The sequence below is a fragment of the Scylla paramamosain genome, chromosome 45 (assembly GCF_035594125.1).
Source record: "Scylla paramamosain isolate STU-SP2022 chromosome 45, ASM3559412v1, whole genome shotgun sequence".
Classification (NCBI taxonomy): Eukaryota; Metazoa; Arthropoda; class Malacostraca; order Decapoda; family Portunidae; genus Scylla; species Scylla paramamosain.
Window position 1 is genome coordinate 3,124,494 of NC_087195.1, and position 26,157 is coordinate 3,150,650.

At 38.8% G+C, this 26,157-nt stretch overlaps 2 protein-coding genes and 1 long non-coding RNA gene across 6 annotated transcripts in view; all 3 read left to right on the forward strand.

The window, feature by feature from the left end:
• The first annotated feature begins 689 nt into the window (after positions 1-689).
• On the forward strand, positions 690-1,563 carry LOC135094293 (THAP domain-containing protein 2-like). Its single transcript, XM_063994287.1, has 3 exons — positions 690-766; positions 899-1,218; positions 1,556-1,563. The coding sequence occupies exons 1-3, from the start codon at positions 690-692 to the stop codon at positions 1,561-1,563; spliced, it is 405 nt and encodes a 134-aa protein (XP_063850357.1).
• Positions 1,564-2,122: 559 nt separating this feature from the next.
• On the forward strand, positions 2,123-21,155 carry LOC135094491 (uncharacterized). 2 transcript variants are annotated; one of them, XM_063994619.1, is made up of 15 exons: positions 2,123-2,276; positions 3,770-3,907; positions 5,270-5,640; positions 6,484-6,628; positions 7,208-7,361; positions 7,972-8,113; positions 9,309-9,428; positions 10,072-10,177; positions 10,588-10,910; positions 11,640-11,891; positions 12,478-12,811; positions 13,032-13,232; positions 13,605-13,847; positions 14,397-14,528; positions 15,099-21,155. In XM_063994619.1, the coding sequence occupies exons 2-15, from the start codon at positions 3,790-3,792 to the stop codon at positions 15,431-15,433; spliced, it is 2,976 nt and encodes a 991-aa protein (XP_063850689.1). In that variant the 5' UTR covers positions 2,123-2,276; positions 3,770-3,789; the 3' UTR covers positions 15,434-21,155. The 2 variants fall into 2 exon arrangements, with proteins under 2 accessions (XP_063850689.1, XP_063850688.1); XM_063994618.1 differs by lacking the exon at positions 2,123-2,276 and having other exon boundaries at positions 3,665-3,907.
• A 962-nt stretch (positions 21,156-22,117) lies between these two features.
• Positions 22,118-26,157, forward strand: part of LOC135094248 (uncharacterized) — a 91,398-nt gene continuing 87,358 nt past the window's right edge. For all 3 annotated transcript variants that reach the window (XR_010263682.1, XR_010263683.1, XR_010263681.1), the window contains exons 1-2: positions 22,118-22,262; positions 23,463-23,545. This is a non-coding gene — a long non-coding RNA (uncharacterized LOC135094248). The remainder of the gene's footprint in view (positions 22,263-23,462; positions 23,546-26,157) is intronic.

Below are 26,157 nucleotides of genomic sequence, written 5' to 3' on the forward strand. Positions count from 1 at the left end.
TTGGCATCCACCCCGAGTGGATGCGCCTCGCACCGCGGCAGGATTCAAACCCAGCGCCTGTAAACCCCTCGACCCCAAAATGCGCATGGCCCCACTAAATTTACCACAGTGCCCGCCGTAATATAGTACGTTGTTTTATCAACAAATCTAAGCTTCTCCCACAAGTGAAGACGTCGTATCTTAAAAAAAAAAAAAAAAAAAAAAAAAGCGAGCTTGGAGGGAGGGGGAAGGCGGGTTGAGATAAACTTGCTAACTCGATTTCACGCGGTCACGCCTGAGGGCATCGGTCGGTGAGGTCCATTGAGATAGGAAGGTTGGAGTGGCCTTGAGGCGTCCTGGGTGAAGCCACCCAACTGTCAGGCGGCCATATTGTCGTAGGATAGGCAGCAACTGCAGGGCAGAGATGAAACACGTCATGGAAATATTTCGCTATGTTGGAATGTATGTATGACCCCTCTTTTATGTTGGGGTCGGGATGAGGTCCCATAGTTACTAAGGAGAGTCAGGTCCGTATGGGTTGGGCTATGATGAGTCAGGTTAGCTCGAGTTAAGCCTGTGTCAGGGTGCTTATTAAGGAGTGTCAGGTCTTGACCCAAGTCGACCTACACATACTCTCTCAGTCAATAATTCAGTAGAGCTCTCGTATAGAGAGAGTAAAGACAGGAGTGTTGCTCCGTGCGTGGTGTGAAATGCCGACTACCTGTGTTGCATTTGGGTGCAATGAACAAGCGAACAAAAAATCTGATCCATCCATTACATTTCACCAGTAAGTTATTTATATATTCATTTATATATATATGATGTTCTAGGAAGTGTGCATGATTTTCATAATGAAGACTGACGCACAGGAAATAGGCGCTTTGATTATTTGATCGCAGTGTTATGAACATGTTTACAGGCTACCAAAGGACCCGAGCAGAAGAAAGGAATGGCTTGCAGCTATACGAAGAGACAACTACACCCCAGGCAAACAGGCACGGCTCTGCTCCAAGCACTTTAGACCTGATGATTTCGACAGGACGTCCTTGTGTTACGTGAGGCTGCGAGATGGTGTTGTTCCCAGCATATTTGAGGCTTTCCCTTCACACTTACAGAAAAAAACAAGCAAAAGGAAACCTCCCAAATCTCGCCCTCTCTGTGATCCTGCCCCACAAGAAGCGCAAGATAGTGGACATTCTACTTTAGCTGTGCCGGAAAATCCTGTGCAAACAAACTCAGGTGAGTCACCAACCAAAGCCCAGCTAAAGAGGAAGCTGGGAGAAACAGAAACACAACTCGTGAAGTCTATAGAAAAAAAATTAAACTGTTGCATCAGAAAACAAGACGACTCAAGAAAAAAAAATGCCGAATTGTGTTCTGTGATCAGTGCATTGAAACAAAAAAACCTAGTAAGTGAAAATAGTTTGACAGTTTTAGAGTCATGTGCTGGCGGAGTGAGTGACCTTGTGAAAAGACAGGTTGCTAAGAATAGCGGTGAACCCTTGCTTGCTCAGTATTCTCCTACCTTGAAAAGTTTTGCTCTCACTTTGCATTTCTACTCTCCAAATGCTTATAGATTCGTAAGGAAAACTTTTGACACCTGCCTCCCTCAATCCTATCCCCTTCCTATCTCAATGGTGAGGTCCATGTTCTGAAGTACCACGCCGCTCTTCCGCTACTCTCAAAGGGCTCTAGATACAGTTACACGGGTTGTTAGTAGTGTTCTTACAGTTATACTGACATACTTAACTTCTACATTATTAACAGGAAAACTTTGAAAACCGGCTCATCATCTGTTTTTTTTTTTTTATAGTCGTGGTGAGAGAATAAAACTTCTTTAGAGATAAATTCTCTCTCTCTCTCTCTCTCTCTCTCTCTCTCTCTCTCTCTCTCTCTCTCTCTCTCTCTCTCTCTCTCTCTCTCTCTCTCTCTCTCAAAGAATCATAATGCGAAAAAAATATTACAGGTATCTTCACAATCTGTATTAAGTTGACATTTTTTTAGTTATAATGACCTACTGTGTTACTGCCACAAGAGAGAGAGAGAGAGAGAGGGAGAGAGAGGCTGTGAGTGTGGTAGGGCGCAATGTTTACGCCGATAAAACGCTGACCTGTGGATTAAGCGACAACGAGGCCCTTGTGCGGGTCGCCAGCTGAGGTGACCTGTGGACACGAGGATTAGGGCGGTGACGCGGCAAGACCCTTGTGTGGGCAGTCTACGGCTTTAACCAGTGTTGGAAAGGCGTGTTGTAGTGTTATTCCTCGTGTGGTTCTTAGAAATACCCAGACCCCGTACACGTAAGTATGACAATGTATACTTAATTCATTTTCTTAGCTACGCTCCTGTGCTTCTCACCATGGAAGATTTTCTAGTCATCAGAGAGAAATATTACATTTACTTCGCACAATTATCATCCTCATGTAATTAAACTCGAATTTCTCTCTCTCTCTCTCTCTCTCTCTCTCTCTCTCTCTCATTTTAGAGGGCATTGAGCGATTGACCACACCTTATAACTCACGTGTGTGTGTGTTTGTGTGTGTGTGTGTGTGTGTGTTTGTATGCCTTTCGCATTCAAGTTCTGTCAAACAATTCCCATACAATTATTTGATCATGTGTTTTCTTGTTTCCATACTATTTATTTGTTTATTTATTTTGATTTTTATCACCATCCAACACACACACACACACACACACACACACACATGTTTATTTTCTCCCACATTCCTGTGATTAGTGACGTTTTAAGCCTGGGTGCTCCAGTGACCCTTATCATCGAAAAATTCCCAGAAGGGTCTCTCAAACGTGTCTGCCTAAGTGCCAACACGCATTTTGGGGAAGAGCATCGTGACGTCGCCTGCACCCAACAACCGTTTTTTTTTTTTCTTTTTATCTTGTGCCGATCACTCACTGGAGACAGCGCCGCTCATGTGTATAGATGTTCCCAAGGCTTAACTTACATTATGCCAAGTTCATGTTTAGTGTTTTGGTGCGTTAGTGTGTGTGTGTGTGTGTGTTATCAGAACGTCTTACTGACCACACCTGACTTTATTAAAAGCAAGAGGGATTTCAAGCAGGTCGCCTGAAGATCCAGTGTGTCCTTTGTCTGAGCTTCTTTTCCCTTTACAGTGAAACACGAAACTGTATTGTGGTAACTAACACTGAGCAGCAGGGTAGTATGCTGTGGGAGGGAGAAAGTCACATCCATATTTTCATAGTGTGGAGGATGATGATAGAGAAGGAGAGGGAGAGAAAGGGTACGAGACATTGTCCTGCCTCATTAAGTGGTGATGTCTGAATTCTTATGTGTTTCGTATAATTATGTTCACGCGCGTGTGTATGTGTGTGTGTGTGCGTGAGCGGACTTCCATGTCATCCCACCGGCCACTCAAAGTGTCCTGTACAGAAGGTGGAGTGATTGGAGTCTTCTCCCTCCAATCTATCTGGAAGGTGAGTCTGACTGCTCCCGTGGGACTTGGCGGCTCTTCCGTCTAGTGAACAATAAGAGCGAATTTAACGTGAACACAATTTAACAGAACATTTTTCAGCCAAGTAACTACCACCACCATCAGCACACACACATAGAAAGATAACAATACTAACGAATAATAAATAAATAAATAAATAAATAAACTACATTATAACCACCATCACCACCATCATCATCATCAGCACACACACACACACACACACACACACACACACCTGGCATTGTTTACCTCAGCATGGCGGGGGCGGGAGTAGCACTACTTCCTTAAAAACACTAATTCCAGCCTTCCCTTTGAACTGACAGGCCCACACGCGCCCCCCGCCATGGCAGACACCCTTTCCAGTAACTTCTGCTCCCTGTGTGGCTTTGCTTTCGACAGGTTTTCCTCCGAGAAGCAAAATATGAGGACGTCTTTAGCCTCCCCTGTGGTTGAAGAGTCTGGTGAGTGTTGAGTTTGGCTCGCTAATTTTTTGTTAATTGTGGTGTTGTTGTTATTTTATTGATTATTTCTTTGGTGTTTTGTTTGTGTGTTGTGTTATTTATTTATTTATTTTTTTTTTTTTTGCATGTTTGGGTTTTGCTTTGTGTTGATTTTTTTTGGTCTTGTTATTTATTTATTTATTTTATTTTTTGGAAGGGGAAAGTTTTGTAGTTTTGTTCGTTTTTTTTTGGTTCTGTCTTATTTGTTTTTTTTTAATGGTATCATAAATTCTGAATGATTATAATGTTACTGATATTTTTAATCATGTATTTTATTTAATTTAATGCACAAATCTATCATGCTTTAGTCTAGTATTTGCCTTACTCATTCTTGTTTGTTTTTTAATATTATCATGTCAGTGTATTGCCAAATTTACAATCAATCAGCCGTGTCATTATCAATCAATTACTCTGTCTGTCTTTTTATTACTGTCTGTCTGTCCATTTTCCCTTGTTTTTGTCCTGTCAGCTAACCTGCCTTATTATGTCTTATCCTTCTCAGTATCTGTCAATAGCCATGTCATTCTTTGTTACCTTATTACTAAGTCTATTTCTGTCTTATGTATTTGTATCTACTTGCCTGTCAACTTCAGTATATTACCCTTTCTGTTATTTAGTCTATTTGTATCTGTTACCCTTTTGTTTTTATGTATAGCTAAACCAAACCCAAGCTGATTTAATCTAACCTAACTTTATGTAACTTAATCTGAGCTAACCAAGCATAACTGAAGATAACCTAACAAAACTGGATTTAATTTGATCTAGTGTAATCATATCTAACTTAACTTAATCCAATTAAACCAAAGGAAACAAATCAAATGAATACATAAATAAGTAAATCTATCTATCTACCTACATACCAGACTGGCAATCTGACATGGGATGGCCCAGACAAGGTAACACACACACACACACACACACACACACACACACACACACACACACACACACACACACACACTCACTCTTAGCCCCGTCAGTCCATGGTGGAAAGGGACAGTCTCATGGGATACCTGTGCCACACCCCAGAGGCACACTACAGCTGGCCATACAGATCCACAGCAAGACCCCACAGCATACACTGGTTCACTGATAGATAGATAGATAGATAAACAGACAGATAAACAGATTATGTAGACAGTTAAGGTACATACAGTAATTAAATGAAATGCACCAATTCTTCTTATTCATCATGAAGTTGAACACATTGTAGCAAGGCCTGAGAGCATACACTAGCTCATCCTTGAATAAATAGACAAAAATCAACTAAATCACTCCAAAACACAAGGAATAATACACAAATTCCCTCAACACTCTCCACAGGCCTGCTGGAGCGCCTCAACATCACTGTCACACCACTACGAAAAGAGCTCCTGTTTATCTGTTACTCCTGCTGTACTGTCTTCACCAACTACACCGAGGCAAAGACGAACTTCCACCACAGAGAACAGGAGGCACTCAAACTCCTCACCGAGCCTGTGACGGAAGGGAAGGAGCGGCAGGGGCAGCTTCCTTTTGTCCCTTACCTCAAGAGAAAGTACATGTCCAGGCCCCCATCATCCCCATCCTCCCCAGCCCCTCCCAGCCCTGCCAAGGTCCCAAAGCTGGAGAGGGATAATGACACGGTTGCTGATGATGGCAGGGTGAAGGAGGAAGAGATGGGGAAGGATGGGTTAGGTGATGGTTTGGAGTGTGTAAGTATGGGTTTTTTTTTTTTGTAAGGGTTTTCAGGTTAAAGATAAAAGGGAGTTGTTTAATTTAAGACTGGGAATGTGAAGTTAGTGAGAAGGTTGGACAAGTTAGGGGAAGTTCTGGATTGTATTGAATTCTTGTTTTCGTTAAGACTTTGAGGTTAAAGATAAAGGGAGTTGTTGTTTAGTTTTTGGGAATGTGTAGAAAGAAGTTAGATTAAGGAATAATATAAATGAAAGTGTGGTGTGTGTGAATATATGTGTCTTGAATCTTCTTGGTATTTGTAAGGGTTTTTCAAGTTCAAGATAAGGGATATTTTCATTTATTTATTTATTTATTTATACTGTGAGAACTTTAGGTTATGTTTAGATTAATGTGAAGAACGATTTTGGTTTGGTTTGGAGTGTGTGAGTATGTCTGAGTTTTTTGGTGTTTGTAGGGGTTTTCATGATAAAGATTTGTGGGTTTTTGCTCTCTCTAAGAATGTAAGGAAATGTTAAGGAAGAAGTTAATGTCTTGGCATATTGTATAGTTAGGTATGTTATTTTCTTTAGTCCGTCCTGCAACCTTCCTCAAGATAGAGAGACAGATATATAGATATTTTCATCAGTTCATCCTGCAGCCTTTCTCAGGAATACTTGTTGTTTTGTCTTGTCCTGATAGGCAGATTAATAGATAGATGTATTATTTTCTTTAGTTTGTGCAACCTTCCTCAAGTCACATGGATTATTAAAAGACTGGCTGTGTTTGGAAAGTGAGGGAGTGAAGTGGAGTATTATTTTCAATCAATCTATCCCACAACCTTCTAGTCACACAGATTATCCAAATATTGGCTGTGTTGTCAGAATGAGGGAGTGAGGCGGCGTGCAGTGGAGCTCTTGGAGAAAGGGTGCTACAGCTCCTCCATGTCTGAGCTGTGGGGTGCCAGCAGGGAGTTCAGGGATGGCTGCCTCTCCTTCCTCTCCCTCCTCGTCATGAAGGAGACGTCAGGTGGGACTGGAAACTTTTCTATTGATTTTTATGGGATTGGAGCCTTTTGTATGAGTTTTTGGAGGGTTGAATTCCTCTCTTGTTATGTTTTTGGAGAACTGGAACCTTTGTATGATTTTTTTAGGGGATTAGAACATCTTGTATTAATTTTTGAGTGGATTAGAACCTTCTGTATTAACTTTTAGGAGATTTCAATGCCTTTTAATTAGTTTTTGGAATATACAATGAATTTTTCAAGAGATTGTAATTTTCCTATTAGATATTATGGAGAACTGGATCTTCTTTGTATTAATTTGTGGGGATTAGAAACTTTTTTGCTAATTTTTGGTGACAAGCATTTTTTTTATTAAAATTCTTGGGGATTGGAACCTTTTATTTTTACTAATTTTTGAGGGGAGGGATTTAGAATTTCCTTTAATTTCTGAGGGATTTAAATACATATTAATTTTTTGTTTCTTGGAAATTAGAATCCATTTTTTGTTTTATATAGTTTTTGTCATGATAGATGGCCTCCCTTAATATACATTCCCAAACATGTACTGTACAAACACACAACTTATGAATATTACAAACTTTCAGACATCCTACAGCAAGACACACTCTTCACCCGCACTCTGAATGGCAAGGCCTTCCAGGAGGTGTCTTGGGACCACACCATGGAGGTCCTGTCCTCGGTTGCCCCCGCCACCCTCTGCCTCCTGCTGGCCCTCCTTGGTGTGGATGCCAACAATACGTGAGTGAAGGATTTGTTGGGTGTTCTGTCCGTCTCTCTGTCTGTCTTTTTTTTTTTTTTTTTATATACCTGTCTTTGCGTATTTGATATTCAGCTTGTGTGTTTTTTTTATTTTTTTTATACCTGTCTTTGCGTATTTGATATTCAGCTTGTGTGTTTTTTTTTTTTTTTTTATACCTGTCTTTGCGTATTTGATATTCAGCTTGTTTCTTTACTTGTTTGTTCAATCTAGTACCTGTTTATCTTTCTGTTTGTTTTCCTGTCTGTTCAGTCTAGTGGCTGTCTATCTTTCTGTCTTTTCCTGTCTGTTCAATTTAATGCCTGTCTTTATTCCTGTCTTCAGTTTAATATCTCTGTCTCTGTCTGTTTTCCTGTCTGTCTTTCTGTCTGTATTCCTGTCTGTTTGATCTAATGCCTGTCTGTCTTTCTGTCTGTTTTCTTGCCCATTTATTTTTATTAGTTTGTTAGTCATTTGGTGAACACTTACTTGTATCTAAACTATCAAATTATTGTTTTATTTTGTTAGCAATATGGTGAACATTTTTACTTATATCTAAACTCTCTCCCTCCCCCTCTCTCCCTCTCCATCCCTCCCTCCCCTCAAACCCAGGTCCAGGGAAGCAGTAGAGAGCCAGCACAGCATGGTGGGGTACATTCTCTCTATGGCTTTGTACAAGAGATTCAGGAGGCGTGCTAATTTCATCCCATCCTTGCACTCCCTCTACCTCCACACCACCCACACGCCAGCCAGGGTAAGCCTCACACATTGCTCGGCCACCTCAACGTGTGTTTAATCTCTTTCTGTGTTTAATTTGTTGCTGTGTTTAATTTGTTGCTGTGTTTAATTTGTTGCTGTGTTTAATTTGTTGCTGTGTTTAATTTGTTGCTGTGTTTAATTTGTTGCTGTGTTTGATTTGTTGCTGTGTTTGATTTGTTGCTGTGTTTAATTTGTTGCTGTGTTTAATTTGTTGCTGTGTTTAATTTGTTGCTGTGTTTAATTTGTTGCTGTGTTTAATTTGTTGCTGTGTTTGATTTGTTGCTGTGTTTGATTTGTTGCTGTGTTTAATTTGTTGCTGTGTTTAATTTGTTGCTGTGTTTAATTTGTTGCTGTGTTTATGTTTAATTTCTTGCACTCTGTGTTTAATTTCTTGCTTTCTGTGTGTAACTTCTTGCTCTCTACTGTTTTTAATCTCTTGGTTCCTGCTATGTTTTATTTCTTGCTCTTTGTGTTTAATCTCTTGCTGTCTGTGTTTAATCTCTTTCTCTCTGTGTTTAATCTCTTGCTCTCTACTGTGTTTAATCTCAAGCTATTTAGTATATTTAATTTCTTGCTCTCCACCACTTCCATTTTTGTTTTCTTTTCTGCTTCACACAACTCAAGACCTGTATTCTGTTGTTTTAAATGCCACAGAGATGAATAGTCTGGTTTTCATTGATGCTTTTTCCCATTAATGGTGCAGAATATTCACTAAGCTACCTGAAAACAATTATGGAAGTATCAAATAACTCAGTACAGGCTGGTTTTTTATCTTACAGAATCAAATTAATCTTTCATCTTTTCTTTGAGTATACCTTGATAATAATGATAATAATAATAATAATAATAATAATGACTTAATGAGTCATAAGTATAAGATGTCTATATGTGATTCTTTGAGCTTTCTAATTAGCTTTTATTGGATAGGAGTGGTAGTGTGTGTGTGTGTGTGTGTGTGTGTGTGCTTACAAATCTACAAACTTCCCTGTAAATATTGCTTTCTTTACTGTATTTTGTGTTTATGTGAGTATGTGTATCTAAAACTGCTTACTTATATAGGCATCCATGTGTGTGTGTGTGTGTGTGTGTGTGTGGTGACGTCACAGCCAAGAGAGTGTGCCGCACATTCCATCACAGTGTGGGGATCTAATGTGGTGCGTTTCCCGTCTGTTTTGTCTGGCCTGTTGTAGGTGAAGAGGACTCTGCACCACCTTGGGCTGACCATCCCATCTTTCAGACTGGCAGCTCTCTTGAAGGGCTTAGAGGCTCCCAGCTGTGACCTCGCTGGCACTTGGAAGAGAGAACTGGAGGTAGGAGAGCAGGACAGGGAGGTGTTGGGTGCAGGATAAGGTATTGGTTACAGTTTAACAGTTTATTGTGATAGTGGGGGGTTACAAATGAGTTGGGGGGTGGAGAGAGAGAGAGAGAGAGAGAGAGAGAGAGAGAGAGAGAGAGAGAGAGAGAGAGAGCAGTAAAGAATTGGAGGTAGGAGAGCAGGACAGGGAGGTGTTGGATGCACGGTAAGGTTTTGTGTGCAGTTTTAACAGTCTATTGAAAAAGTGATGGTTTATAAAACAGGAAGAAAGAGATACAGATAGGAGACTAATAGATAAATATGTTGATTTCTTACATTTTCAGGACACAGAAAGAAATTGAAGTAAGAAATTAAAAGAGGTGTATATAGATTGCCTATTCTGTAATTATTATTATTACTATCTATTTTAATTACATCCCTCACTTTCTCCCCAGTTATAAACGAAACAGGTAAAAGTAAAGAATTAGTAGAGGTACATGTGAATTATTTACTATTATTATTATTATTATTCAATTACATTCCTTAATCTTTCCTTATAGTAGAAGGAACAGCCTAGCCACACACCCCCAAGCAGGCTGACAAAATACAACCACTGCACTGTTTGGTTCACCCTGCTGCCTCTCTTCCCTTCCCCACAGCGAACACTCCAGGTGATCCCCAGGAGGCCCAAGTGTGAGGAGGGTGCCAAGAAGCTGCCAGCTGAGAGGAGGAAGCTACGGAGCATCCTTCCCAAACCTGTCGCTGGTGAGAGAGAGAGAGGAAGAGGGAGAGGGAGATTATATTATAGTGTCCTTTTTACTGATGGAGTTTTTTGAAGTCCTCTTGGTTTGTTTTTATTTGTTTGAGATGTGTATTTGTGTAATCTTAGAGAGGGTGAGAGAGATTAAATTACAGTGTACTTTTTAGAGTGATAGAGAGAGTTTTTTATGTCCTCTTTGTTTATTTCTGTTTGTTAGAGATGTATGTTCGTATATTCTTTTGTTTTATGTTTCCTACTCTCATAATCTTTCACACACACACACACACACACACGCACACACCCTCCCCTTCAAATATCCAACTTATTTACCTTTTATACCCTTACAGTGCTTAACTTACCTGCATATATCCTACTCCAAATCTTCAATTCAAACATATCCTTCCATCCTCCACAGTCACATCCTACGGCCTCTGCTGGGGGAGTGTGGAGTGCCCTGAATCCCGAACGCCAGGCAGCTCACGTCCCTCCCTTTCCCAAGCCTATGCAGTGAGGAACAGGGTGCCTTTCATGATGACCTATAGGGATGAGGCAGTGAGGCAGGCTGACAACATTCCCTTTGAGGAGTTTGTGCCGGACTCCGAGGACTTCATCAGGGTGAGGAACCAGATGAAGAAGGAGGTGCAGAAGATGTTGATCACTCACCTTGGTCTCTTTGCCAGCTTGTCTGTCAATGAGGAGCACCAACATTCGCAGTTTGTGACCGAAAAAAGTGTGATGGTGAGTATAGGGGAGGTTACTTGTGTGTTGTGTGTTTGTGAGGGGGTAATTCTGCTTGTTTGTTTGGTAAATGTATTGTTTTGTGTTAGTGGGGAGTATCAGTACTTGTAGTTTCTGGCTTAGAAAAGTGTGTGTGTGTGTGTGTGTGTGTGTGTGTGTGTGTGTTGTGAAAGGTGTGGTTTGTTTGGTAATTGCATTCCTGTGTGCTTGTGATGTTGTGTGCTCAAGTTTTCAGTTTTCTAATCCATTAGTAATATTTGTTAATCATAAAAGGTGATTTTTCAATAGCATTATGTGCCTTAACTTTTCATAAGGATTAGAATTCAATATTTCTGAAGACCTGAAGGGTTTTGTGCATTTGAAATATTTGTAAGGATTATAATCACGTAGTTTTGAAAGGTGTAATGTTTTGTACTTGTTTACAAAGACTAGAATTTCATATTTTTGTAGGTAATGATGGATTTCAAAAGGACTAGAATTTTGTAGTTTTGAAAAGTACAATTTGTATATCCTAATTGTTCATAATGTCTAAAATTTCATATTGTTTATAGCATTAATGTATTTTATATGGTCATAAGTATGAGAATTATGTAGTTTTGAAAGTTGTAATCATTTCAATCACTCATAGATGCTAGGATATAACAGTTTGCAAGGTAATCATTTCAATCATTCATAGATGCTAGAATATAACAATTTGCAAGGGTCTCTCCAAGCCTCACCCTCCCTCAGTTGGACCTTGGTACGGTGTTCAAGAGCCCCACCGACAGCGGCAGTGTGGCGTCCCTCATGAAGAACCTGAAGAAGTACATGGTGCACGACGAGGGGGAGCCGCTGTCCCTGTGTCTGTTTGGGGAGCGGGACAGTGTGGAGCGCATGGTGAAGGCCAAAGATGTCATGTCCTGCTTCTCAGACAAGCTGGACCGCCTGGATGGCATGGAGCCCTGCATCGCTGACCATGGCCGCCAGGCGCTGCTAGCTAAGGTGTGGAACAGAAGTGATGATAATAGCAATGATAGTAATGATAATAATAATAATAATAATAATGGTAGTAATAATAATGGTTTATGGTTTATTGGTGTTGGCATTCAGTTGGATGAAGAAAAGTCTATATGATTCTATCTTTTGATATCTAATTATTATATATTTCTTTGTGCATGTTTGTGTTTATTTACCTTTTTCTTTCTTTGTTTTTTGTTTTTTCATGGGATTAGTTAGTCTTGTAATATGTTGTCATTCAGTCTTTTTATGTGTGTATATTTACCTGTTTTGTTTTCTTCTTTTCTGCAGGATTGACTTACCATATCTCATCTTTTAACAACTGATTATCATATTTGTGTGTGTGTGTGTGTGTGCGCGCGGGCACGCGTTTCATTTATATTTGTACTTATATGTCAGTTTGCCTTGATTTTTTTTTCTTTTTTAACAGCACTGAATTACTCCCATAATATCTTGCCTTTTTAATGCTAGATTATCATGTGTTTCTGTGTGTGCATGTTTTGACCCACTCACATTCACCTGCCTGTATGTTTCCACCACTAAATCAAACATTAAACATCTCACTTTGCAGGACATCATAGCAATATTCTTCCCTGGTGGGCTGCAAGATAAAAGCTCCTTCCTGCGCCACCTCAAGCTGGACAAGGCACTGGTGGAGGGCTGTGAGGCGCTGGACTTTCCCTCCCTCCAGGCACTACTGCAGGTGATGGCTCAGAGCTACACGGTGGCCCTGGCTGGGAAGAAGCTGGCTGGCATGGTACTGGAGGACGAGAAACTGAGTCACGAGGAGAAGGTGAACATTCTGGAGCAGCTGAGCGAGGAGATCGTGTCCGATGTGTGGCCGCTAGTGAACACCGACTCTCTGGACACTGTGAGGCACGGCAACAAGGTGGTGCGGGACAGAGGTGAGACGCTGGGTAGGGTCTGAAGTGAAGTGGTTTAATCCTTTGCTTTTTATTGTGTGAGATTTTATATAAGAAGCATCAGAGAACAGAGATATAGATAGATAGAAAAATAGATAATCTTCCTCCACTCTACACTGCCTCCACAAACACCACCTCCCACATAAACAGACAACACACTTCCTTCATCCACTCTACACCATAAACAAACACTCTCCCACAGAGTGCTCGTTTGGGGACTGCGTCAACTTCCGGGAGAAGGCGAGGCTTCCGTGCTCGGAGCGGTGTGCACGCCCCTTCTACTTCTGCTGCCGGAAGCCCCTGAACGATGGCCTGGTGGAGTGTGCCCGGCGGGAGAACTGCCCTCAAGGCGCCTGGTTCCACATCAACAAGAAGTGCTCAGGCCTGGTGGAGGCTCCTGAGGGTGAGGGAGGAGGGGAGAAGGGAACTGAAGAGAGGAGAGACTGAAGGACTGAGAAGATGAGAGACTGAAGGACTGATGGAATGAGAGACGCTGAGAGAATAAGAGACTGAGGGATTGAGGGGCTGAGGAACTGAGGGTGAAGGATTTGAGAGGCTAAGGGACTAAGGAGTGGAGAGATTGAAGGACTGAGGGACTGAGGGACTGAGGGGCTAAAGGGATGGCAAAGTTAAGAGTGAATGACATGTATGTGAGTGTGTGGTGCCTTGTCTGGGCCATTGTATGTGGGATTATCAGCCTGGTAGATAAATAGTTAGACTGACAGTTGTTGTTCCCTAAGGCTGTGTGAAGGTAGACTGACAGTTATTCCTTCAGATGACTGGTTGTGTGGGTCCTGCTCAGCACTAAGGAGAGTAGAGGGTCTGTCTGGGAGAACTGACGGGCTGTGGGAATACCATCGGGGCTTGCTGTGGTACTGCCTTTTCTTCCTGGTGGGGCAGACGGCTGAGAGGTGCGGCAACGGCTGGCTGCTGCATGCCATCTGGAAGGTGTCTATGCCCATCTTTGAGACGCAGGGCCACACTGACTACCTGAACCTTGGGTACTCATTCTTGTCAGGTGAGTTGGGAAGCATTGGTGAGATGTTTGGTTAAGTTAGGTTAGGTGTTAGTACTGATCTTTGAGACTGAAGGGCACACTGACTACCTGAACCTTGAATACTTCCTGTCGGGTGAGTTAGGGAAGGGTGATACAATGTTTGGTGAGGTATGCATAGGTTAGGCTAGTGTAGGATAGGATTTTACTTCTCTGTGGGTCTTGGGGATTTTTAAGATACTTTATTTGCAAGTTATGATTTATGGTATTCCACAATAAAAGTAGACTCTGTATGCTGTCATTTACATTTAGTGCAAAGAAGTCTAATTCAACACCATAGGAAGAATCTGGAGATCTGTTTCTCCTTGTTATTTTCATAATCCTTATTTCTCCTGTGTCATCTTTTTATAATTATTCGCATGTTATTCTGTACAGGTGTGGTGGGTGCTTTCCCCATCTGGCAGCACACGACGAATCCCCTATGAATAGTATAAAAGTCTATTTCTCTTTCCTGCCCTTCATGATCTTTTGCTATCATTTGTAATCCTTTTGTAATTGTGGGCATCTGCACAGGAGTGGCGGGCCGCATCCCCCGCCTGGCAGCACACGACAGCCTGCACAATCGCACTGTCAACCTGACTGGTGGCCACAACAACAACATGAGCTGGGATCATGCCGTGTGGCACATCAGCAGGGAGACTAGAGGTGAGGAGAGAGAGAGAGAGAGAGAGAAAGTAACACAGTAACACCCTTTAGGCTTATTTGAATAATAACAACAATATTTGAATGTCCTGCAGCTATTTAACCATTGAATATTTCCGACTTAGAATAACTTGACACTGCCCTTCACCCTTCAGTAGGTAAGACCCTGCAGACAGAACACCAAGGAATTAAGTGAACATTAATCCATTCACTGCAGTATACAACACTTCACAGCACTAGAAGCTATGAAACCTTTACAACCATCAATAAGACAGAAGAGAAGAGATTTAAAAGAATAGATGTAAGAATTTTCACCCAGTATAATATTTTGAGATGGCTGTAGAGCAAGAAGAAATATCTCAAGAACGGTAAATAATTTGGAAAAACACACCAAATACCAGGAAAATTATTAATCATTTGTCACCCCTTACCTAGACACCCTAACACATAAAGATTAATACCCTTTAATAGTCAAGACAGTGCAGACACATAACACCAATGAACTAAGTGGACATTAATCTTTTGTCACCTCATACTCAGACACCTTAACACATAAACACTACCTTTCAACAGGCAAGACACTGCAGAGACACAACACCAAGGAGCCAGGCAGTCCGAGGAGAGCAGAGGCATACAGAGTGCACTCCCTCACCACAGCCTGGGAGTCTCAGCTACAGAGGAAGGAAAACCAGCCCACCACTCCCTTGCCATCCATCCAGAGCAACGCAGCCCATCTGGAAGCCCTGGGAGTCCTGCAGAAGGTCCCCGGCAGACAGAGAGTGGATGACGTGGAGTACACCCATGTTATTAGAGTTCGCAAGCCTGGGGTGATGGTGATGACTCTGAGGGAACTGTGTGCCAAGGATGTGACGAGACAGATGAATGAACAGGAAAGTGAGGTGGAGTAGGGAAAGAGAGTGAGGAGGTGAATGAATGAGTGAGGTGGAATGAGTGAGGATGTGACATGACTCAGTAGATGAATGAAAAGGAGAGTGAGGTGGAGTAGAGAGAGAGAGAAGTGAGAGATGGGAAGGATGTTTGTGAGGGAAAGGAGGAAGTGCAAGTGAAGGATCTGATTTCAGTGTAACAAGGAGTGAGAAATGAAGGTAAAGGGATGTTTAGAGTTAGAAATTAGTGTTTGGAGTGATGGAGGAGGTTTAGGGTGACAGTCAGAGGTAGAGAGCTGATAGAAATTTTTTTGAGTGAGAAATTAATGTTTTGGAGTGATGAGGAGAGAGAGAGAGAGAGAGAGAGAGAGAGAGAGAGAGAGATGTTTATAATGAGAAATTAGGATGTTTTGGGGTGACCAGGAATGAAAAATAAAGTTAAAGGGATATTTTTTGAGTAAGAAATTAAAATGTTTTAAATTTGAGGGAACACAAATGAAGAACAAGCCTTTAGAATGATGATAAATGAGGGATAAAGGTGATAATTATGTTTTTTGAGTGAGAAGTGATTTATTTTTGCAGTGAAAGGAATTGATTGTGAATTGATTGTGTTGAAAGGGTTGATTTTGGCAGCGTCTTATTTGTTACTGTGAACGAAGAATTTATTTAGATTCTTTCATCTTGCCACAGTAAATTAATTGTGAGTTTTTAGTTGCAGTTTATGACAGAATATTTTTTTAAGTTCCTGTATTTTTGTGTACGAAGAATTAATTTTGCTGTGTTTTGTTCCTTTCTTTCTTTCTTTTTTTCTCTCAGTAATTCAGATATTTTTGTTTCAGTGTATGGTGAGTAACAGAATATTTTTGGATTCCTGTATTTCTGTGTATGACCAATTGATTTTCTTGTATTTTGTTCTTTTCTTTTTGTTCCTTTCTTTTTGTTTATTTTATTTATTTATTTATTTATTTATTTTTTGCCTCAGTAATTTACATATTATCAATTGTATGATGAATAATTATATATTTTCTTTATTTTCTTTTGTCTCAGTAATTCATATATTTTCATTTTGATGTATGATGAATAATTGGATATTTTCTTTTTTCATTTTGTGTCTCAATAATTTGTATATTTTCATTTTGATATATAATGAATAACTGGCCATTTTCTTTCCTCTGTGATTAATTAGTTTTGTAATCTCAGCCTGTGTGTGTCAGGAGAGAAATTTAACACTGCCTTGCTGGGTGTGGCTTGTGTGCATCTTGGGGTATGTATTAGTGTAACAGTGTTTGAAGCTTATTTTTCTACTTCATTATTTATTTATTTATTTATCATCACCATTTGTATGATTATTTTTTGTGTGGAATTTTGTCATTCTTTATTCCGTATATAGTTAGTATATTATATACATCAGGAAATTCTTATGTATTTCACTTGGATAGAAGGAAAATGAGTCATTCTATTGATATTTGGGTTAGGTTAGGATTAGGTTGTAAGGTTATGATAGGTTAGATTAGGTCAGGTCCAGCTTAGTTATGTCAAGTTAAGCACCTAGCCTTACCTAACTTGACCAGACCTAATCTAACTTAACCTGACTTTACCTATCCTAGCTTAACTTAGCCTTACCTAGCAACTTAACATTACCTAATCTCACCAAACTTTACCTAACCTCACCACATCTCATCTAACCAAACCTAACCTAACCAAACCTAACCGAACCTAACCGAACCTAACCTAACCTAACCTAACCAAACCAAACCTAACCAAACCTAACCTAGCATAACCTAACTTAATCTAACCAAACCTAACCTAACCTGACCAGACCAAATATGAAGTGGCTAAATTTCATAGGTGTTAGTCATTAACGAACACAGCTGGGCATAACTTACCTGTGAATACCTGTATATATACCAGGTGTAGGGCCGTCAGGTAGGGACTTAACGAGCTTGAAGTTTTATCTCATTAAGGTGTACAGGTAGGTTAAGAAAATGAGGTTTTTCTTACCAATATCATTACTTTTAGAAGACTGGCTGGAGGAGCTGTGGAAATAATGTGATATAATGTATTAATTTCTGTGGCTCTATTGCTTATTCTCGCAGTATTGTATAAGTATTTGCTGGATGATGCTTGCTGTTCCTCCTGGTTAATTTGATAAGTAGCATTCTGTTTGTTGATGTTTTTCTTTGTTTTTGTGCCTGTCTCTATTATTTTATCTTTTTTTTCTTTCTCTCATTTCTCTGTTGCTTTCTTGTTTATTTTTTTTCATAGCCAAATTGTTTCATAATTTCTTCTCTTACTCTTTTTGCCCACTTCTCAGTTGTTCTCTTCTGTTTCTCTCTTTCATACTTAAATCCTTCTCATTATTTCCTCTCTTATTCCTCTATTGCTCTCTCCTTTGTTAAATTTTTCATGCCCAAATTCTCACATTGTTTCTTTTCTCTTACTTTTCTGTTGTTCTTTCATACTCAAATCCTCATATACTTTTCCTCATATAATTTCTTGTCTTACTTCTTTTATTTCACTATTACTGTCTCCTTTGTTACTTTTTCCTTATAGTAAGTACATAAACCTTTCCCTACACTTAATACATCATCTTCAATTCAGCCACATTCTATCCTTGCATATTATTTTTATTTCTACTTTCCCATCTGGTCTCTAACCTAACCTAACTTTTATACTATAGATTTCCCCATTCAAAATACAGACTACCTTTTCCTTCCTTTAATATCCTCACTATACTGCTATTCATCTCTTATTCACATTCTTGGCCTGCAATTTTCATTTGTGCCCTACCATCTTGTGTTTCCGAACCATTGCAGATTTATGTGTCCCTTCCTCTTCTGTCTTTGTGCCAACCTAGTGCTCATGGTGCAGTTCTTACCACTCAGTTCAGTCCAGTATGGTTAAGATTTACTGAAGCTCGTAGACTTAAGGGAAGTTAGGGATTTTGATCGTGTCTCTGTGGCCTCAAGGTGTGTTTATATAGAATTGTGTGTTGCTGCATGGACAGTTAATGTTTATGAGTGAAGTCAGTGTGGAAATGGAATAAAATGTGAAATAGATGAGTGGAAAGTTAATTGTTAGATGGGAAATTGAGGTAGAAAGTTAAATAAAAGAATTGACCATGAAATTTAAGACCAGGGAACAAGATAAACAGTGAAATGGAAGAATAAACAGTGAAAATATAAAACTGGGTAATTAAATTAATTATGAAGTAGAGTATTGAATAGTGAAATACAAAACTAAGAAATTAACTGAACAGTGAAATAAAACAGTGAACAGTGAAATGGAAGATAAGAAATTAAATAGTGAAAAGAATAATAAAAATAAAATAAATAAATAAATAAATGAAATGAAGATAGAAGAACAGTCAAATAGAATAGCCAGAAATAAAATAGATTTTGAAACAGAATAATAAACAGTGAAATGGGAAGAACCAGAAAATTAAATAGTAAGACCAGAAAACAAGAGAACAAAATTAATAAACATTATCTTTTTATTTTCTCTTCTGGAGTGTTGGAAGAGAAACAATACCAATGAAAAGAAAACAGAATAAAGAAGAGATACAGAGAAATGAAGAGACAAAAAAAAAAAATGAAAATGAACAAAGTAAAAATAAAATAGAGAACCATAAAACCATAATTTGATAAAAAAAGAGAAATGAAGAGACAGAGACAGAAAACCAAAAACTTGAACAAAACAAAAATAAAGTAGAAAATCATAGCACTTTAACTTAATTAATAGAAACTGTGAATATTTGTTAGAATACGTAATGATATGTTGAAATATTAAGAGAGAGAGAGGGAGAGAGAGAGAGAGAGATATATTATTACTTTAACCAGAGAAGTATTGTGTATATATATAAAGCTAAAGAAAGACTAGGTAATCATGTTTGTATATATAGACTAAGGTTACAAGCTGGGATAATGTTCTTTCTGTGTTTTTCCTCCTCTTCTCTCCTTCCTTTAATATTGACAAGCGTGTTGCATTATTAAAAGGACATTTTTCATTATTGTTATTCTCTGTCAGCAGTTGAAGTGTAGTTTGCTATATATTGTTTAAGAAAGATCAGTTAGTTGTTTATTTGTTTATTCATTCATTTTATTTCATTATTGTTTATATTTTTTTCTTCATTGTCTATCCTTGTTTACTTATTATGATTTATTTATTTGTTTATTTATTTATTTATTTATTTATTTATTTATTTATTTATTTATTTATTATGTTGTTTCCTCTGTTTTTCCTTGTGTTTAATTATGTTTTTTTTTATTATTTGCTGTTTGTTCATGTTTATTCTCATATCTATTGTCTTATTTTTAGTTTTTATTATTTGTTTATTCTTGAGTGCACCTGTTACTTATTATTATCATTATTAATTCTTGCTTTCTTGTTATGCTCAAATTCCATTGTTATTCATTATCACATATATATTTTTCATCTTTATTTTCATTTTTTTTTATTATGAATAGGGCAAATGTAAAATCACATGTATAATATTTTTTTTCATGTTATTTTTTTATTATTTCCTCATGAACACTTCCTATTATGACATTTACATTTTTCAGCTCTATTTATTCTCATTCCTTATTCTTATTCATATTCCTTGTTCTCATTCTTATTCCTGCGATGCTTGAAGGCAATTGTTATACCTTTTATCATCATTACTGTACCTTTGTTTTCATATGCTTGGAGTCAAATGATTTATCAACTTCTCATTACACTTTAAGGCAAGAAGCAAGCATTTATATCATGTTATTCTCTATAGAAACTTAGCAATTACTGACAGACACAAGGGAAGCTGTGGTAAGCTATCAGGCTGACACTTGGCAGGCCCTTTAGAAGATGCAAAAGATTAACCCTTCGTCTAACAAACCATTCTTCCTATACCCACCTACAACTCTTTAAAATTTGTAGAGATTTAATTCAACACTATTCCCCTAAATAGTTCTGTAGCTTAGGACATACAAACCTCATCTTGTAGTCCATTTAGTGTGTGTTCAGAGTTTCTTAAATTTGACTAGTAGAACCTTTAGTGGGTCTGTTTTCTTTCAGCCTTTTTTTGCTGCCCTAAGCTAGAGTCCCTCAAGCATTTATCTATCTCTATACCAGGCCAGCAATCTCACACAGGGCAGCCTACACATCATCACACACACACAAGCACACACACACACACACACACACATACCATTCACACTCTTAGTGCCATCGGCCCCTGGTGGAAAGGGGCAGTTTTGTGGACCACCTTACTACACACTGGAAGCTTTGACATAGCACAACTGGCCACATACTTCCAGCAGGGGCACTCTGTAGGAAGTACCCTTTATCCTCTGTGGATTGAAGTAGGTGCTGGGTAGGGAACAGTCTCACTATAAAGGTGTGGTAAACCAGATACAATGGAAAAAGGAAAGGATATGATTAAAGGTGGAATATAAATGAAGAATGGTTGATAGTGGAAGGGTTGCCAATATTCAGCTTGCCTGTCTCACTAATCATTATCTACACTATAGGTTCCTTTCATATATTTTTGATACCTAATTAGCACATCTGTTTACAAGCGCATGTGTTTGTTTCTTAGGTGCTTTAGTTGTAAGCTGCTGTTGTGTTCCCTGAGTGCTGCTGTCGTGAAGGGCAGAAGCAAGTGATGAGTTCTTTGTTATTTTTATATACTACTACTGCTAAGTGAATCAGTCTTTTCAACAATAAAGTATTAAATGTGTTCATGGTGGGAGGCATCATGATTAATTACTGAATTTGTTTTGTTATTGATTCCTGATGGCATGCCTTGTTGAGTTGCATTAGGGCAAATAGAGATTGACTTGAAGGTGGAGGGATGAATTGTCCTTGCCTGCTCAGAACAGTAGGGAAGGTTGTGGGACTTCTGAATACTGAGGGATGAACTTGTAATTCCCTTTAGAAGCATTAAGGGAAAAGCAGAGGATTTTCGCCTGAAGACAGGGATGCATTCGTCACTTTAGAGCATAAGGGAGAGAAAGAAAAAAAGTAATATGTAAATGAATAAAAGATAAAAAAGGAGAGATAAATTTGTAACCGCCTACTAGCATAAGGGAATAAAATGAGCAATTGACCTGAAAACAGGAATAAATTGGTCGAATTACCCCAGGGTTAATACAAATCCTGAAAGCCAGCTGCAGTGTTTCTGAGACATTCAATCACCAAGGGCATTTAATGGTGTAGCTAGCCAAGACGTTCCAAGACACCCTAATCCAGACAAAATGCACAAAGCAAAGATTCCCCAAGCCAGAGAAAATGCCTCTAACCAGCCAGTGTTCTCAAAGCCAAACACGGTATTATTCTAAATCAGACTAAAATTCCCAAACCAACCAAAATGCCGTAATTCAGCTGATACATTAATTCATCCAATATACCTTGAGCCAACCAAATAATTCTAAGCCAGCAAAACACCCAAAACTAGCAAAAAAACCATGAAACCAGTGTATATATATATATATATATATATATATATATATATATATATATATATATATATATATATATATATATATATATATAATTTTTTTTAGATGAAATGTTGCTTTTCTCTGTATACATGGAGAAAACGTAACGTTTCATCTAAAAACAGTGCAAATTTTTATTTTTTTATCTTATTTTTTCAAACATAAGATTCATCATATCTATGCCAGTATATATATTTTTTTTATTTATATGAGGGTTACAAAAAGTAGCACCGTTAGAGAAAAGTGAATCACCTCTCTCCGTTCATCTCTGGAGCCAGGAAGAGGGAGGCTCTGGCGCGAGGCGGACTGTGACAAGCAGGGCAATGCTGATATCAATGTTTTTGACTCCGCCCAGACCACCTGACGCTCTAATTAAGGTGAGTTACTGTAAATTTTAGCTATTATAGGAGATGATATGGTGAAGTGAATGTACAGCTATTACGAGTAAGGTTGTTATTTATTTAACTGGTTGTTTACTATTCAGGTTGTTTACTGTCCGTTATGCAGCACAGAGAGGAGTGACTTAAAAAATACAAAGGATGGGAACTGTTCTTTACGAGGGAAGATTTAGAGCGTGTTCTTATGAGGCAATTGTAAACGCGGCAGCCACGGCTCATTCAACCCTTTGAGACTGTCACTTGGGATAATTAACGTTGCAATCGTTCACACGAAGCGTTTTGTACCGCGTGTGCGTGAGTGGCATGCAGCAGCGCCAGGATGGGTGTGTAGGAGGCAGCACGCGTTGGCTGTTGCATCGCCGCTTGAAGCAGCACAGAGGCAAAGACAACATTGGGCGCCTCCACTTGTACATGGCAGAGCCTCGGCGTGCTCGCAGCCTTGTAATACCACGATGTGAGAGTTCGTGACAAGAAGTTTTTAGATTATTTGAGTGTCAGTGAAATCATTCGACGACGACTTGCTGGAACCACTGAAGAAGACACGACGTCTTCAGCCAGCACCATGGTGAAAATTTTCGTGGGTTTCCATGGTGACGCAGGCTTGTGTGTCTGGCTGACATTCAGTCAGTGATGCCGCCCGCTGTCCTCAAAACGCGCAGTGCACCGCCCCGTGTCAACGACGCCGTTCACTTGTATCTCGACACGCCCGCCCCGCCCACCACGTGTGTGCGAGGGGGATCCTGCCACCACGGCGCTTTGCACACCGCCACGGTGACATCTGAACGCAGTGAAATGACAGAATTATAAGCAGTGAGAAGGATAAAAAACAAGTGAGAAGAGAAGAAAAGATATGTAATACTGCCATCTTGCTTTTTATGTACCTTTTAAAATGAAATGAAATAAGTCAGTAGAAAATTTTAGTCGATATATATATATATATATATATATATATATATATATATATATATATATATATATATATATATATATATATATATATATATATATATATATATATATATATATATATATATATATATATATATATATATATATATTTAAGTGAGTGTGGTTCTTGGTTTTGTTTTGAGTTTTTTTTTCCCTCTTTCGTTAAGTTAGGTTAGGTGTGGTTGTTGCTTTTATTTTGAGTTACTAAGTCTTTTTTTTTCGTTATTTCAGGTGTAGTGTTGTGCGGAAAGTGAAACAAATAGTGAAAAAAAATGTGAAGAAGCTGGAGGACTCTTCTCTTCGCATCGATCAAGGTAAATGTAAAGTCTTACTTTATTATTATTATTATTATTATTATTATTATTATTATTATTATTATTATTATTATTATTATTATTACTACTACTACTACTACTACTACTACTACTACTACTACTACTACTACTACTACTACTACTACTACTGTTATTATTATTATTATTATTATTATTATTATTATTATTATTATCATTATTATTATTTTTGCTATTATTATATTTTCTAGGTAATATTGTCTGTAGGTACGTACAGTGCACCCGTACCTATATTTAATAATTTCCTTCTGTCTGTTGAGCCTAAATTTTTCCGAGGCTAAAGTTGAAATTGATGGTAATGGAAGGGATTAATGATACCAAAATCCTACAGACACAATAGTTTATTTTATTTTCAAGGCTCCGGTAATTCGATACAAAAAAACTGGGGAAGGGGACTGTAAAAAATAAAAAAAAGGGGAAAAAGGTATTGTTATGCATTCTGTTTAAAAATATATATAAAAATGACGAACAGTTTATAACACCCAGTCATTCTGTTGTTTACTAATGTCACTATTAACACAAGGGTAACATAGGAACAAAGTATAGTCTCTCTCTCTCTCTCTCTCTCTCTCTCTCTCTCTCTCTCTCTCTCTCTCTCTCTCTCTCTCTCTCTCTCTCTCTCTCTCTCTCTCTCTCTCAGTTAATCTTCTAACTTATAAACTACTATAGCTAAAAAATACATGACTGAAATAACTTACTAAATCATTTTATCATACAGTGTACAAAGCAGAAGAAATAAAAAAAATATGTCTTTATAACATCGAGGAGGAAAGAAAACAAAAATATGAAAACGTAAGAAATAAAAGGGAAGAACATTGATAGAGAAGAAATATTTAAAGATTCAAACATACAAAAAAATCAACAACTTAAGGAGAGAGAGAAAAAAATCCACAATTCAGAAAACGAAAACTTAAATAATTACAAAATATATATAACGAAAGGGGAATGGGGACTGGGGAGGGAAGGGGAGGAATGGGAGCGCCAGTAACGTAAGGAATGGGGAGGTTTAGTTAATGTAGGGACGTTGTATAGTAGGGTATGGCACGGTAGGGTTAAGTAGGGCAGCACAGTAGGGGATACGGTAGGATATGGAGGTATGGTTAGGTTAGGTTACGTTTTGTAGAGGTGTGATGTAGTGAGTATGTTAAGGTATGGCAGCGTAAAGTATGGGTGTCGTATGATATGGGGTATGGGTGTAGTGTAGGGGTACTGCAGGATACGGCAAAGTTAGGTTAGGTTGATAGAGAAAAATTATATTAGAAAGGGTTTAATGTGAGGCGTACGACAGAACATGGGAAAGCTTGGTTAGGTTAGGAATTTGAGTGATAGAGGAAAGTTAGATTAAATAGGGCTTAGTGTGAAGCGTATGGAGTATGGGGAAGCTTGGTTAGGTTAGGTAGGGATGTAGTATAGTGGTATGAGTGGGTATGGACAAGCTAAGTTATGAGTAGGAGTAATAGAGAGAGATTAAATATTGGTGTCGTGTGATATGGTGAGGGAGGGATTAGTTATGTAGGGGCATGGTTAGGTTAGGTAGGGTAGGATTAGGTTAGGTTGGTTAGGTTAGGTTAGGTTAGGTTAGGTTAGGTAGGGTAGGTTAGGTTAGGTTAGGTAGGGTAGGATTGGAAAGGAGTGATACAGAGAAAGAGTAGATGAAGTGCTGTGTAATATAGAAGGGAAGGGTTAGTTACGTTGTATGGGAGGGCTTGGTTCTGTATGGGAGCGTTACAGAGGAATACAGGAGTGTGTAGGAAAGGTATTGTTGTGCAAAATACAAGTGTACACAGTACATATCATTAGTATGTAGTTTGTGCAACTACGAAACTTTATAACAGTCTGGTATGTACAGATGGAGGAGGAGGGGAGGGGGAGGAGGGGTAAGAGGAGGAGGAGGAGGAGGAGGAGGAGAGCACCAAATGAACACAAATAGACAACCGTGGGTGAAAAGCTATTAACTAGGAACCCATTGACACCAACACTCCAGTGACGCAAGGAGGACGTGTCTGTGTGTGTGTGTGTGTGTGTGTGTGTGTGTGTGTGTGTGTGTGTGTGTGTGTGTGTGTGTGTGTGTGTGTTCATTTTCTTGCTTGTCATATTGTGTTTTCTGTTACAAAACTAGATTATTATACATATAAACATCCAGTCTTCATTTCTCTGTGCAAGCCAGTCAGTCATTTAGTCAGTCAGTCAGTCAGTCAATATGTGCTTGTCTTTCTGTTTGTCTGATTCTCTCTCTCTCTCTCTCTCTCTCTCTCTCTCTCTCTCTCTCTCTCTCTCTCTCTCTCTCTCTCTCTCTCTCTCTCTCTCTCTCTCTCTCTCTCTCTCTCTCTCTCTCTCTTGGCACCCTTTGTCACCATCACTGGCACTCACCATTAACACTGTCACCATCACCATTATCTTCCTCCCATTTCTCAGTTCACCATTAGCACCATATTCTATACACTATTTAGTTTTAGTCCTCCCTTAAAGTTTTCCTCCTCACTTTCGTTTTCTTATCTCATTAATTCACTATTAATGTTTTCTCTTCTTTATAATTTCTAAGTAACTTTTTTATTTTCTATTTTTTTTTCAGC

Bases quoted from the DNA above. Each gene is read 5' to 3' on its own strand.
- LOC135094293 (XM_063994287.1), top strand. From the start codon at position 690: ATGCCGACTACCTGTGTTGCATTTGGGTGCAATGAACAAGCGAACAAA. The intron at 767-898 runs GTAAGTTATTTA...ACATGTTTACAG, and splicing joins CCATCCATTACATTTCACCA to GCTACCAAAGGACCCGAGCA.
- LOC135094491 (XM_063994619.1), top strand. From the start codon at position 3,790: ATGGCAGACACCCTTTCCAGTAACTTCTGCTCCCTGTGTGGCTTTGCT. The intron at 3,908-5,269 runs GTGAGTGTTGAG...CACTCTCCACAG, and splicing joins CCCTGTGGTTGAAGAGTCTG to GCCTGCTGGAGCGCCTCAAC. The intron at 5,641-6,483 runs GTAAGTATGGGT...CTGTGTTGTCAG, and splicing joins TAGGTGATGGTTTGGAGTGT to AATGAGGGAGTGAGGCGGCG.